Below are 13,095 nucleotides of genomic sequence, written 5' to 3' on the forward strand. Positions count from 1 at the left end.
TCATCAGGACCCCGAGGTTAATTGTTGCATGTCACAACCGTCCAATTTACAGAACTATACAATTCAGCATGGCCTGGCGACCGACAACAGACTAAACAGTCAGAGCGAGTGGCTTTTGTCCGAAAGTGAGTGGCGGTTGGTTCCACTGAGCGACATTTTCCATCTGAAAAACGCTGAGGCCGTTACACTATATTTCGCTTCGCATCCCACCCCATTTCCATTGTCTCACGTAATGGGAAATGTGGCTATATATTGTGCTGTTCACACTCGCCCTGCGGGGCCTTTACAGTAATGTAAAATGATCCGCTCTGGCGGATTCCTTCAAAAAGCCCTTCACTCAGCAGTCCTGTAGCTGGGCCATGCCAAGCCCACATGCGCCATATTCAGCTTTTGAGGAATGTGGATCTATGACTGGCGCTGGCCAAAGAGTCTTGGTGGGTGTATAGGAGAGAGAGGGCTTGGAGGGGAACGGGGATGTCTGTGTACAATTAGGGCTGAACAAAGCTATCGTTGTCCAGGCCTGCTCTAAAAGAGCACAAGAAGCTTTTGGCTGAAAGGAGGAAATGGTATATTCTTTTCCATCTCTCGTTCTCTTTCTCCGACTGTCTCTCTCTCTCTCTCTTTAGCTCTCTCTCTCTCTCGCTTTCTTTTGCTTTCTGACGCCTTTCTTTTTTGTCTTATTCTTTCTCTCTCCCTCTCTCTTATGCGGTCTTTCTCTCTCGGCCTGTAGTATAGTGGCTTTGGACTGCTTAATGTCTGTGTGTGTTACAGTACGTCGATATGTGTGTGTGTGTCTGTGTAAGATATAGAAGCAGACAGAGGGAGACACGTTATGGGTGGTCTGCATTCTGGTCTAGAGAGCTACATGTTCCAGTTTATCCCAGTGATCAGTGCATCAACCATCCCAACTTAAGTTTTCCGACCTCAAACGAAGCCACAGGAATGGTCAACAATCCAAAACGGACAAGGAAGCCTCCTACCGGGAAATATACAGTAATTGGGAGGAAAGGATATATAAAAGGATATTTTGATTCCGACCATTACTTTCCGTAAAATATTATATCTGGCCATGTGAAACAAATAGAATCTTTCTGTACAGGCTTCATGGAATTTCCTTGCTTATACTTTCATAGTCTCCTTCGTCTTGTTTTTTACCAACCAGGTCCTGTACCCAATCCTGCCAGGCATTCTGGACAGCAACCCGTTCCGGGAGGGCACTGAGCTGCAGACGCCCCCCGCCCAGAGTGTTCAGGTCCTGCAGGGCAACGGTGTTCCACAGCAGGTCCCCGACGAGACGGACCAGGTCCTGGAGGTCCTAACTGAAACCAGGCACCTGCTCCTGGACTGTCACGTCCACCCAGACATCTCCTCTCAACTCCTCGCCTACATCTTTTACTTCATCAACGCCTCACTCTTCAACTCCCTCATGGAGAGAGGTGGGTATAGCCTGCAGCATATAGTATGAGCACATAATCAGGTCACACGGGTTCATGCAGGCACGCCACGCACGCACGCACGCATGCGTGAGTGCGTGCATGCATGCATACGACAGCGGCTCATGGAGGTATAGAGTGCATGCATGGCCGCTTGGGAGAGGGAGGGTTCGCAGTTCAGGCTTCCCTTCAGTGTCAAAGTGTCAACCCCCATATTGCTCCCGACGAGGCAAAAATAATAATAATATTGACATTTTAACATACTATACTGTGTATAGTTGAACGAATGCATGACTTCATTAACCCATTAAAACAGGGGAAGCATCTGTGTCATTTTTAGATTTTCAACCACTTTAACCATTATATATTCTATTCAGAAAATAGCATAGATCTGCTATTTTCGAATAGTTTTAACTCTCTACTCTTTGCTTCTGGAGGTCCCTGGAACAAGATGTTTTGAGATGGGCCGGGCGGCCGGCGGCCAAATACATATAATTTTGAGGGACCTTGACATGAAATGGTTTTGAGAACCACTGATATATAGCAACAGTAGACTGTTTAGAAGACGTTTTGTACAATCAGCCCACCGGTCTTGGGTTAATCCTTTCCCCATAATCTGTGTGAATTAAGGATCTGAGGCAGGCTTCTACCAGTGGTCCAGAGGGGTATGCATCCGCGCCAGTCTGGATTTGCTTCTGGACTGGGCCCAGGGTTCTGGTTCCGGACTTGGAGAACTGGCCCTGGAACACACACACACTCTCTCATCAGCTGTTAATCTACTGGCAACACCTAGAGAGAATTTATTGCAGGTAAGCACATACAAGCCTATTCTGTAAGCCGTATACACGCACGCACGCACGCACGCACGCACGCACGCACGCACGCACGCACGCACACAAACACGCACACACGCACACACGCACACACACCACATTTATTGTCAATGGAGCTGGGACTGTCCGCCAATGGAAATAATTAACAAGGGAGTTTGCAGTGTGAGGATCTGATTATGTGAATACAATGCTGCTTTCATGCACGCAGAGGAAGAGTGATGTTCCCTGAAGCCATTTTCCTTGACCCCAGCCGCTCAGTTAATGCAACGTTTTCTTCTGTTTCCTTTGTAGTCTTTTAATGTGACGTCTAATGTGTGTGTAAAATGAGAGAGATGGATTGCTCTTCTGGCATTTGGCTCTGTATAAAATGTACTTCCCAAAGGTTTTTAATTTATTTATCGATGCTGACTAAATGCTGCCTGCACGAACATTTGTGAGTGTAACTGTCAAACATGCATTGGTTTAGCTGCATGCTTTCATTCTCCCTATGTGTCTGTGTGTGTGTTTGTACTTGTATTACAATACTTGTGAGGGTTGTAGGGTACAGTGGAATTTGAGAAGAATACATTATTGAGGGGGATTTTCCTGGTCCTCACAAAATAAATTGATGTTTTATGGTTAAAAAAACATTTGGGGAGTTAGGCTTACAATTAGGAAAAGATTCAGGTTGCAGTTAAGCATTTAGAGGTTAGGTTTAGGGGTTGTGGTTGGAGTTATGTCTCATTTATACTTAGTTGCATGCAAGCCCGGGCCCCAGAGCGGCTGGCCAACGTTGAAGCCGCCAAACTCTACTGGCCAAAGCTGGCACTGCAGGCAGGCGTTGTTTTGTTTTGCCCGTGCATTTAGCATGAGTAAACCCCACGCAGCTGGGGTTTAACACGGAACGCTCGTTAGCACTCAGATTTTTATTTATTTATGCGGAAGTAGAGCGTTCTTTCGGGACCTTCAAACTCCACTGAGCAGCTTCCATTGAAATGAACTGTCCGGTCTCTAGATTATATATAACTCTATGGTTGAACGCCGGTGTCACATACCGAAGATAGCAGATCTACAAGATCGCAAACAACAATGAGCGAGCATGCAGATCGGCTATCTGCAACTTTAGGGATAGGTTTGAAAAAATGTCATCCGTGTGTGTGTGTGTGTGTGTGTGTGTGTGTGTGTGTGTGTGTGTGTGTGTGTGTGTGTGTGTGTGTGTGTGTGTGTGTGTGTGTGTGTGTGTGTGTGTGTGCATCTTTGAGTAGACATCTTGGCTGTCCCTGCGTTCCGACTTCTCAGCCCTGAGCGAGGCTCAGCTGCACCACCTGTTGAGTGCTTACAGTCCAGCCTCTCCTCGTCCACACACCTGGGCTCCGTGTCCACAAGACCAACCAGCGGCGCACAAAACTGGTGAGACGCATAAGACTAAAGGCTTTTGTCAGCAAAACCGCTGACAAATGTGGGTATTTAAAACTATTCCTAAAAACAAAATGGAGCTGAGAACTTCTCCTTTGGCCCACCCATTCCTGGGACATGTGAGAATGGTCAAGTGAAAGAAATAAAATAAAATCTGCCGGTAAAAAGAAACAGGGACGTGGGCAGGGAAACAAACCTATACCTATGACGTCACTGAGCATCACGAAGGTACTGAAAGACCCACCCACTTCAGACATCATAATCATAATATTATGAAAATTACAAAAATATAATTGTCCGGGTGAAAATCCCCTGTGTTTAGTGTTCTAGGGTTGAATTAATAGTTAAATAACTATTATTAAAGCCACAATTTGTGCGATTATTCTCCAAAAGTTATGCAAAAAGGTTAGTGGGTGTCGTTCTGCTCCATTGCAGCACAATGTCATTCTTTTTCTTTTCCACCAACTTCAGCTGATGTCCTGGAGAGTTTTGACACCCACCACCCTCTGGTGCTGCCGGGCAGAGGCTATCACCTGGAGCTGAGGAGAGCAGTAACAGACCCGGCCCTGAGGAAACAGCTGGGCACGCTCATAGAGCTCATCTCTGCCCTCTCGGACTCACAGCCCTGTGGAGATACAGTTGTTAGGAAGCAGCAGGTAAAAAAAAAAAAGCTTTGCTGCTATTGTTACGCTTTCACGCTGATTTGTCCATGTTATTTTCTCTGCCAGGCCCCAGGCGCTGGCGGATGTTATGTTTTCACGCCTGTTTGTGTGTTTGCCTTTCCACCGCTGATCTCGCAAACTAGTGCACGAGAGACATTTTGCTAGTGTTTTTATGTTACGTTGTAATACTCTTTGTCTTAGAGTTGTGCTCTTCCCATGGAAGCCAAGTTGATCAAGATGGATGTCCTCCCAAAAGCCAGCCTTGAATCTTTGGACTCGTCGCCGGGTGATGTGGCGTTACCTCAGCCTGCCGCCCAGGGCCATGCATCGCCTTCTCCTGAGTCTGCTGCTTCAGCCCTCTCACCACTTCCATCCTCTTCCTCCACCCTCTGCCTGGATGAATTCAACTCCGGTGGGGCCCTTATTCTGTCCCAGAAGCTGAGGAGTCTTAAGCTGCAAAGTGGGGAAACGAAAGACACAGCCGGGCTCAGGAAGTCAGCGCTGGACCCCTCTGGTCTCCTCACCCCACCCAACTCCCCACTCACCAAAACCCCCCTCAACCTGGAGCTGTTTAACCCAGAGAAGGAGGACCAAGATAAGAAGAAAGACAGCGACTTGCAACCCGGTGAGGATCCCTGCTGGTCCTCTGGTGTCGACTTACATGACGAAGGTAAGGGAATGATGAATGAGACAGAGAGAGAAAGATAATTCACAGCTGGGGTGAAGCCCCCTAGTCCTGGGTTGTAGAAAAGACGAATGAGGTACAGTTGAAAGGAGGAAAAGGTCAACAGTCTCATTTTAGGAGTTTCCTCACTTTGGCTTACAATCTTCACTTCACTTCGTTTTGGGACTGCCGTTGCGGTCCGTCTGCTCTCGGCCAAATCCCATAAAGCTGTGCTTTCTTCTCAGGTGGATTTGCGTCTGAATGTTTGGCTGCGCTGATGACGGACTGTTTGCGGCTGGACAGCACTGACAAGAGAGGAACCGTGTCGTTAAAAGAAGAGGCGGAGGAAGAGGCAGACGAGATGGACGACGAGGAGGGCGAAGAATATGACAGCAACGACGAGGAGGTCTTCAGCCTCGAGCTGGAGCGTGGTGAACGAGGACTCGGCCTCGCTCTGGTTGATGCTAGGGTGAGCGAGTTAAGTGATACTCCACGAATGAACCGACTGTACTCAGTTGGCCCCCCATTAGATACTACTAGCCCTCGTGTGGTTCCGTGCTATTCTAGGCAGAGTCAATAACTCACAGGGGAGAGCACCCCGTAAGTACGCGTGACCTCACCACGTTATCCCTGATTGTTTTTAGAGAGGCCTTTGTGTGAGGTCAAAGGTGAAAATCATAAAAGCCCTCTTGACAGATGAAACATCTGCTCTGAGGTTCCAGGGTTATATCCCATTACACTCCGCTTCCCCCCCCCCTTCCAGTTCTCTGAAACATCAGCGTCATCGACAACAATACATGTGATTTCAATGAACTGCCTCTCTCAGACTGCCTGGCTGTTAGCGAAGCATCATAATATTCTGTATCAATATCATGAGTTGCGGACGGAAAACATGTGCAAAGCATTCCGGGTTCAATAGAGCTGAAATTCCCCTCTTATCTGTGTCTCTGTAAAGCTCTCGTCTATCTCCTTTACACACCTGTCTTCAATCATAACAGCAGGGTGGTCCAGTGAATGTTTGTTATTGTAATCCAAAGGGGACCTCACCATTATCAATGTCGGGGGCATGGGTTAACTCTTTTACTTGCAGTATTCCTTTATCTATAGTGTTCTAATATATTATTTAATACTATCCCCTGCTGGTCACAAAGTGAAATTACAAATGCTATTCTTCCACTCATTAGTTTCCCTTAGTAGATCTCAAGAATAGGACAACAGACAAACAATAATGACAAACAAAAGCAATTCATTAATTTATACTTTATTGCATGACCATGAATACCAGATTTTTCTCACTGAAAAGCATGATGCAAACGTCATGTTATTGTACAACTAAATACAGATTAGTTTGAAAGATTTGCAATAGAGATGGATGGAGTTAATTAAGCCTCTCTATGTGCATCCATCTCCAGGTATTGGTACAAAGTACATATAGTTTCGAGGAAGCAATCTGATTGGATGAAATTGCTCTCCACCCGTGCTTCAAACGAGCATCGCACACCTAATCAAAACAAAGGACAGCTCTGCTGGGTAGTCCTCGTGCTTGCCTTGCAGGCAGTGGCTACCAGCTAAGCTTAGGTGTTTACACAGGACATTTTAGGTCGTAGTGGCTACATCTGTCATAAAATAATTATGATTTTTTTATAATCGCAGAATTACACTCAAGGGTGTGCGCTAACGTCATTAATGACACTTTTGCGCTGCTTACGGAACTCTCCTATCAGCTCGTTCCTGCTGCCTGCAGAAATGCAAAGTATGAAGTAAATACTCATGTATACCCAAGTACATTTTCAGAAATTGTCAGATATTTTCCAAAATTACGATCTGCAAGCCTGTAGATCAGCTATTTTCAGTACATTTGAAACAGGGCTCAGTATAGAAGAGCAATATTTCTATTTGGAATGGAGTGGAAAAAGTCATCAGTTTGCAGTGTACTTACAGTAATCAAGTCAATGTACTAACTGTAGTTGCTGTCTGTCCACCACTGTCCATCTCCAGGACACTCCTTTGAGGCTGAACGGTATATTCATCCGAGCGGTCGTCCCAGACTCCCCTGCGGCCCAGAGTGAGAGGCTGGTGCCAGGAGACAGGATCCTTGCCATTAATGGGATTAGCCTTCTTGGCCTGGACTACCATCGGTGAGGAGAAATAACCATTGATGAACCATAATTCGATATTCAAATCCTACATTTTACAGATATGGAGTTGCCAGTAAACATCAAAATATAAATGAGAATACTGTTTTTAAATTGCTTATAATTCCCTCATCTCTCTCCCTCTCTCTCTCAGTGGAAAGGAGCTGATCCAGTCTTCGGGTGAAAGACCAAGGTTGCTGGTGGCCAGATCTGACTGGACAGCTAAGGCCTTACAGACTAAATGCTAAACGTGTTCAACAGTATGCAGCTGTTCATCCTGAGACTACCAGTTGGACACAAACTGCATGTAAACGTCCCCAGTTGTCCATATTCACACGTCGGACATTTTGCCCTTACATCATCACACCCGGAAGATGAAGATACTGTATGTGGTGGTGCACTATGGGTGTTGAAATAAGGATTTATTTCGATGGTGAAAATAAACAAATGCACTGTTTGTTCTGAAGTCGATGCCTTTCATGTATTTCCTGTGCTGAATCACATAACAGACAAGCCTAGGTTTTGGTTGCTCCTTGTATAGTACTTTATATTTGATATGCATATTCATTAATGGTGAATAAGTATATTGACACTGACCTCCAGTGGATGTCATATTTATAGCAATTGAAGTGAATTGTCTCAAATATTGTGAATTGTTTTGTATATGCACATAGGGATAGTTTACAAATGATGTAGCAATCGAAAATGACAGATCAATCTATTTGTGCATGACTGCAAGTTGACAATGCATATCACCCCTGGGTGATTGATCGATTGCATCGAGTGTCACATAATTGCATAACTGTTCTGGTCAAAAGCTCATATTATGTTCAATACCTCTCAAAAATGCATTAAATAATTGTTTTTAATTACACGAAACAGTCTATTTTGTGGAGCAGAGTATGTATGTGTGTGTGCGTGCGTGTGTGTGTGTATGTTTCACAGAGAGGGACATCTTCATATACTGTACTGTGGTTTCAGCAAGCAATATGCAAAGACACACAAGCTATGTTCTTGAGTTATAATAGGAGGAAAGCAGGTTATTAGATGCCTATGTTTTCTACATAGGCTACCTCAGTTACATTTAAATTATTCTTTTTTATTTGTAGCTAGGACAAAAGTAACAAAGCTCAGTGCCCTTGTAGTTAGAATGAGATTGGGAGGTCGTGGTTCAATCCCCTGGCCATTTCAAATCAAAGACTATACAAATGGGACATAATGCATGCAGCCCTATTTGGCACTCAGCATCAATGGTTGGATGGGTTAAGTTCCTGCGACATTATTACTGACTCGAGTCCAGGGGGTAAACTTGAGGCTAGTCTCTCGAGACAGACGGTTGACTCCGTCAAATTCAAAGGAAAAGAGGGTGCTGTTTCGGGAATAGTTGGTTCCCAAGGCTAGTTCACATTCAAAGCAACAAACACTGAAACACATCAAACATTAATACATTTGGAAATGTGGAGATCGTAGGGATGGGAGGGACAGACAGACATCCTGTGTTAGATAATTACCGTAACTATACGGGGAGGGGTGGGTGGATCATGTTCTGAAGGTAAGGTGAAATATATCTGTGATGATCTCATTATTCTCACCTCATGTTTTCATATTTCCTCATGTACGGCTAGACTATGCCACAAGTTCAGACACATGTGTGGACACATTTACAACACCTCCGTTGCTACAAGTTACAACAGAATCTTACACAGAAGAGCTATAGAGGAAGTGAGGAACCCAAAGTGAAAAGCCAATAGCAAAGTCCAAATAATTTAGAAGACCAAAGTCCATAACGTTTTTTTTATTAACACAGCTGCATCATGCGAGTCAACTAGATCTGATTATTTGCAGTCTGTTAGCACAGCTGAGCGATGACAGAAGCAGAGTTATACTCTGTGTACAAGGGGGTTTATGTGCCTTCACTTCTACATCCTCCAGAATGTCTAAAACACTATGAGGAGTTTTCTTTCCGGCCAGATGACGTTGTCATTGTGACTTATCCCAAGTCAGGTAAGTAGTGTTGTACCCTAAACGTTACAGCTAATACCCACAATTTATATGCCTCTTACAGTATGTAGCCAAATTGATTCCATTCTTTGTTGCACTGACCATTAGTTATGCAGATAACCATTTGCTTTTTGTCTGAAATAATTCACAGCAAAACTTTAACTATTTCTATTATATATGTTTTTATTTTTTACCTGTCCATATCCTAAAAGACTATTCTAACATGCTGGTATGTATTGTTTCAAAAGCTGCTTCTTGTTGAATTCCATGATCAAAATTCTGAAAATGAGTGCCTGTAGTCGTGTCATGTCAGAGAATAGAGAAACTCAAACACAAGAGTAAACTCTTGAAGCTGAGATTACTCCTTTGAAAGGTTATATTTATATTTTGTATTGTAATGCCTGCATGTGTATTAAATATGTTTTTCTTTTAACTGCAATGATGAGCTTGCACAAACAAGAATTTCACCCATGTTACTTGTAATGTAATGTGACAATAAAGTTTGATTCTGAAATAGATAGACTTAAGAATGGATAGGTGAATGTCAGGTCAGGTGATAGGCATCGGTGAAGAGATCGAAACAGGTCAAGGACAAGGTCATAATCAAGGTCAGGTTAAAAGAAAATTACATATTGGTCATAACTCAGGAACGGAGAGGCGTGGAACAAGTAGTGCAGGCGTGGCTTTTATTCGTTATTACATTAAGTCTCAATAAACAATAATGGGGGGGCATTATGTGGGGGGGGGGACAATGGACAGTTATGTCGGCCTATTACTTTGCAGTGAAAACATAGAATGTGACCATATTAGTGTCCTGTGTGTGTGTGTGTGTGTGTTCAGGTACAACATGGATGCAGGAGATTGTTCCTCTCATCCAGAGTGGTGGGGATCCAAGCCCGGTTGAGACCGTGCCCAACTGGGACAGGGTTCCCTGGCTGGAGGAACACCGAGCCTACCTTCTTAACCTGGAAGAGAGGCCCTCCCCTCGCATCTTTGCCACACACTTCCACTACAACATGATGCCACAGTCCTTCTTCAAAGACAAGCCGAAGGTAGTGTCGCATTTTCTGTGAAAGACAGCAGCTGTCGTGCAATGCGACAAACAAATACAACATGTTACCTATTATCGTTTGTGTACAATACGGTCGTCACACTGGAGGATGTTGAGTGGAATGGTGCACAATCTTTTCATGAAGGTGCCTTTTGCTTATTAGAAAACAAATAGAGCTGATTCTCGTTTTTAATTTTATGGACCTGCACTCATGCATTAGGCCCCCCATTTAATAAATTGTATCTCTGGGTGTTAAAAGATCAGGCCGAAAGCCTGGCTGATAATTTAACTAAGCACTATCATTTCATTTGGTTCATAATGTAGCCGTCATTTAGCTGGGGGCCCCCTGGAACCCCCTTAGGACTTCCACCCCCAGAAGTCCAGGGGGTTCCAGGGGGATCTCACGTTGAGAACAGTGGTGGAAGAAGTACAATAAAGTATGTCCTGTATTCCAATTTTTACACAAGTTAAAGTACAAAAGTATTATAGTACTCCGATAACTTCAGATTCAGAATATACTCACTGTACTTTAAGTAAAAAGTTCTCAAATGTTTAAAAATGGGTCAAAAGCTTTCAAAAATACCATTTCTAGAAGCATTGCAGTGCGACACGTTGAGACATGGTAGACCGGCAATTCAGAACCACTGTCAATAGACCATCGACAGAGCATGAGTAAATGATTAATATGTGGTTGGATCTCCTCAGGTCATTTACGTCATGAGGAACCCAAGGGATGTGTTCACCTCTTCCTTCCACTACTATGGGATGGCCGCCTACTTGGTGAATCCAGGGACACAGACTGAGTTCTTACACAAGTTCCTCGATGGGCAAGGTTGAGCTCCGCACATCTCTTAGTCATATCATTTATAACAATCTATCCACTTAGATATTGAAAGCTATGGGCGCAGATATGGCATAAAGATCTATGGGCAAAGTTCAAAAGCCACTCTATCTAAATAATTGTGTTGGCGTTAATAATTGATTAAAGAAAAGGGATTCTTGCTCACACACCCTAACAGAATGCTTGTGGTTTGTTTTATTTCTCTTGCAGTTATGTTTGGCTCATGGTTTGATCATGTAAAGGGCTGGCTGAACGCTACGGATAAAGAGAGCATCATGTACATCTCCTACGAGGAAATGATCGTGGTAAGGTTTACAGTCAAAGTTTAATAATTTTCTAAACAATTATGATTTCAGAAAAATACTTCCATAATGCCACTACAGTGATGAAATCAAATGTTCTGTGCATGGTGCAGGACCTGAAGAATTCGGTAACCAGAATGTCTAAGTTCGTGGGGAAATCTCTGACGTCTGAGGTGATAGAGAAGATAGCGGACAGATGTGTGTTCAAAAACATGAAAAAGAACAAGATGTCGAACTACTCCCTGGTCCCCAACGAGTTCATGGACCAGAGCATGTCTGAATTTCTCAGGAAAGGTGTGTCTCAGTACTATATTTATTTTGTCTTATTATTATTGAAGCAAAAATCACAAAACCCTATTGAAGTATTTATTTTGATGATTTTTCCTTTGTCATGTGTTTTATAGGAATTGCAGGAGACTGGAAAAACCAGTTAACGGTGGCAGAAGCAGAGTATTTTGATGCCGTTTACAAAGAAAAAATGAAAGATGTCAAATACAATTTTGTATGGGACTAAATGTGGCAGGCTGGAAATGTGCATTTACTACTATTTACTCCCTTGTCTTTTATTTCAGATAAAATAAATTATTTGTTGTTCCAATAACTAAGGGCTCATCTGGCTTTTTTTTGTTAGAATGGGAGTGTGAATATTATAATGAATTACCCACTAGGTTTTTTGATTGATTGATTGAAATATTTATTAACAGTTTGCAGAATTACAGTACATTTCTGTACAGACTGTTAACTGTGAGTGGACGACCCAATTAAGCATTACACTTGTTTACAAGAGGGTCCACCTTGTTCAATTCATCAAAAACATTTAGAGACTTACAAATAGACACTTCTATAATAGTCAAAGAACAGAACAGGAATTCATCATAAAGGAGATAAAAAGGGAAAAGAAACAGTGAGGGGGAAAGGGGTGGGCGGTGGGGTGTCACCATATGACTCATTGCAAATTAGTTCACAAAAATGACACAAGCAATACATACAGGGTACTTTCAGCACCATAGAGATTTAACTGGAACAAGAATGTGAAAGTAATGCTTTGCCTTGCCATCAAGTGACCAATTGCTGTGTCCAGGTTGTTCCACTGGGTGTCAGTATTTCCAATAAAATAATTTTATTCACATTTTTTGGTGTTGGTCCCATACTCTAAGGTTGGTCCCCACTCCACTCCACTGACTCCAGTCCAGACCTAAAATACCAATTCTCTAACGTGATTTAATCTGTGTGAACAATAATAATTAATAATAATATTTGCAGCAAAGTTGTCCATGTCCAGGCATTAGGAGCGCCGCTAAGGTCTGCTCGTCTACGACCTTCTGACTCTCAGTCTCACCCTCCTCAACTTGCAAGCAGAACCCGATTCCATTTTCAACCCTTTACCTCTTCTTCTTTTTTTAGAAATTAGAATCCTTTTTTGATAACTTTTCGATTACCCGGTATGTTTACTATGTTTAGCCTCAGGGCGCAGCCATCTTGAATAATTGCGAGACAAACGCTGCGTCCTCATTGGTCTAGCCGGGAAGCACGTGACAGAGATAATGTTTGCCGACTTTAAATACAGAAAAACAGTAAACAGATGAGATCATGCCTCGCTTTCGCTTAATATCAATAGATATTCTTAATGAAACAAAAATATTTTAGTGCCCCTATAGTATACGAACGGGGTGAAAGGAAAAACAGGTTCACCTGACCTTGTACGGCCTTGATATTGATGCACGTTGTGCATTTACATGCTGAAATTACATTTACATTACTTAAGACCATTTGACAAA

General features: G+C 43.2%; 2 protein-coding genes across 3 annotated transcripts in view; both read left to right on the forward strand.

Annotated features, from left to right (window-relative positions):
• The window catches only part of radil2b (Ras association and DIL domains 2b), a 27,070-nt gene extending 19,079 nt beyond the window's left edge, over positions 1–7,991 (forward strand). For both annotated transcript variants that reach the window (XM_080789417.1, XM_080789418.1), the window contains exons 11-18: positions 1,163–1,436; positions 2,064–2,242; positions 3,511–3,655; positions 4,133–4,317; positions 4,525–4,993; positions 5,233–5,456; positions 6,986–7,125; positions 7,277–7,991. In XM_080789417.1, coding sequence (XP_080645543.1) covers positions 1,163–1,436; positions 2,064–2,242; positions 3,511–3,655; positions 4,133–4,317; positions 4,525–4,993; positions 5,233–5,456; positions 6,986–7,125; positions 7,277–7,370 — 1,710 coding nt within the window. In that variant the 3' untranslated portion in view covers positions 7,371–7,991. The remainder of the gene's footprint in view (positions 1–1,162; positions 1,437–2,063; positions 2,243–3,510; positions 3,656–4,132; positions 4,318–4,524; positions 4,994–5,232; positions 5,457–6,985; positions 7,126–7,276) is intronic.
• Positions 7,992–8,844: 853 nt separating this feature from the next.
• Positions 8,845–11,912, forward strand: sult2st2 (sulfotransferase family 2, cytosolic sulfotransferase 2). Its single transcript, XM_080788514.1, has 6 exons — positions 8,845–9,126; positions 9,964–10,175; positions 10,880–11,006; positions 11,226–11,320; positions 11,431–11,611; positions 11,722–11,912. The coding sequence occupies exons 1-6, from the start codon at positions 8,988–8,990 to the stop codon at positions 11,829–11,831; spliced, it is 864 nt and encodes a 287-aa protein (XP_080644640.1). The 5' UTR covers positions 8,845–8,987; the 3' UTR covers positions 11,832–11,912.
• The last annotated feature ends 1,183 nt before the right edge of the window (positions 11,913–13,095 follow it).

This window comes from Protomyctophum bolini (genome assembly GCF_963924005.1).
Source record: "Protomyctophum bolini genome assembly, chromosome: 18".
Classification (NCBI taxonomy): Eukaryota; Metazoa; Chordata; class Actinopteri; order Myctophiformes; family Myctophidae; genus Protomyctophum; species Protomyctophum bolini.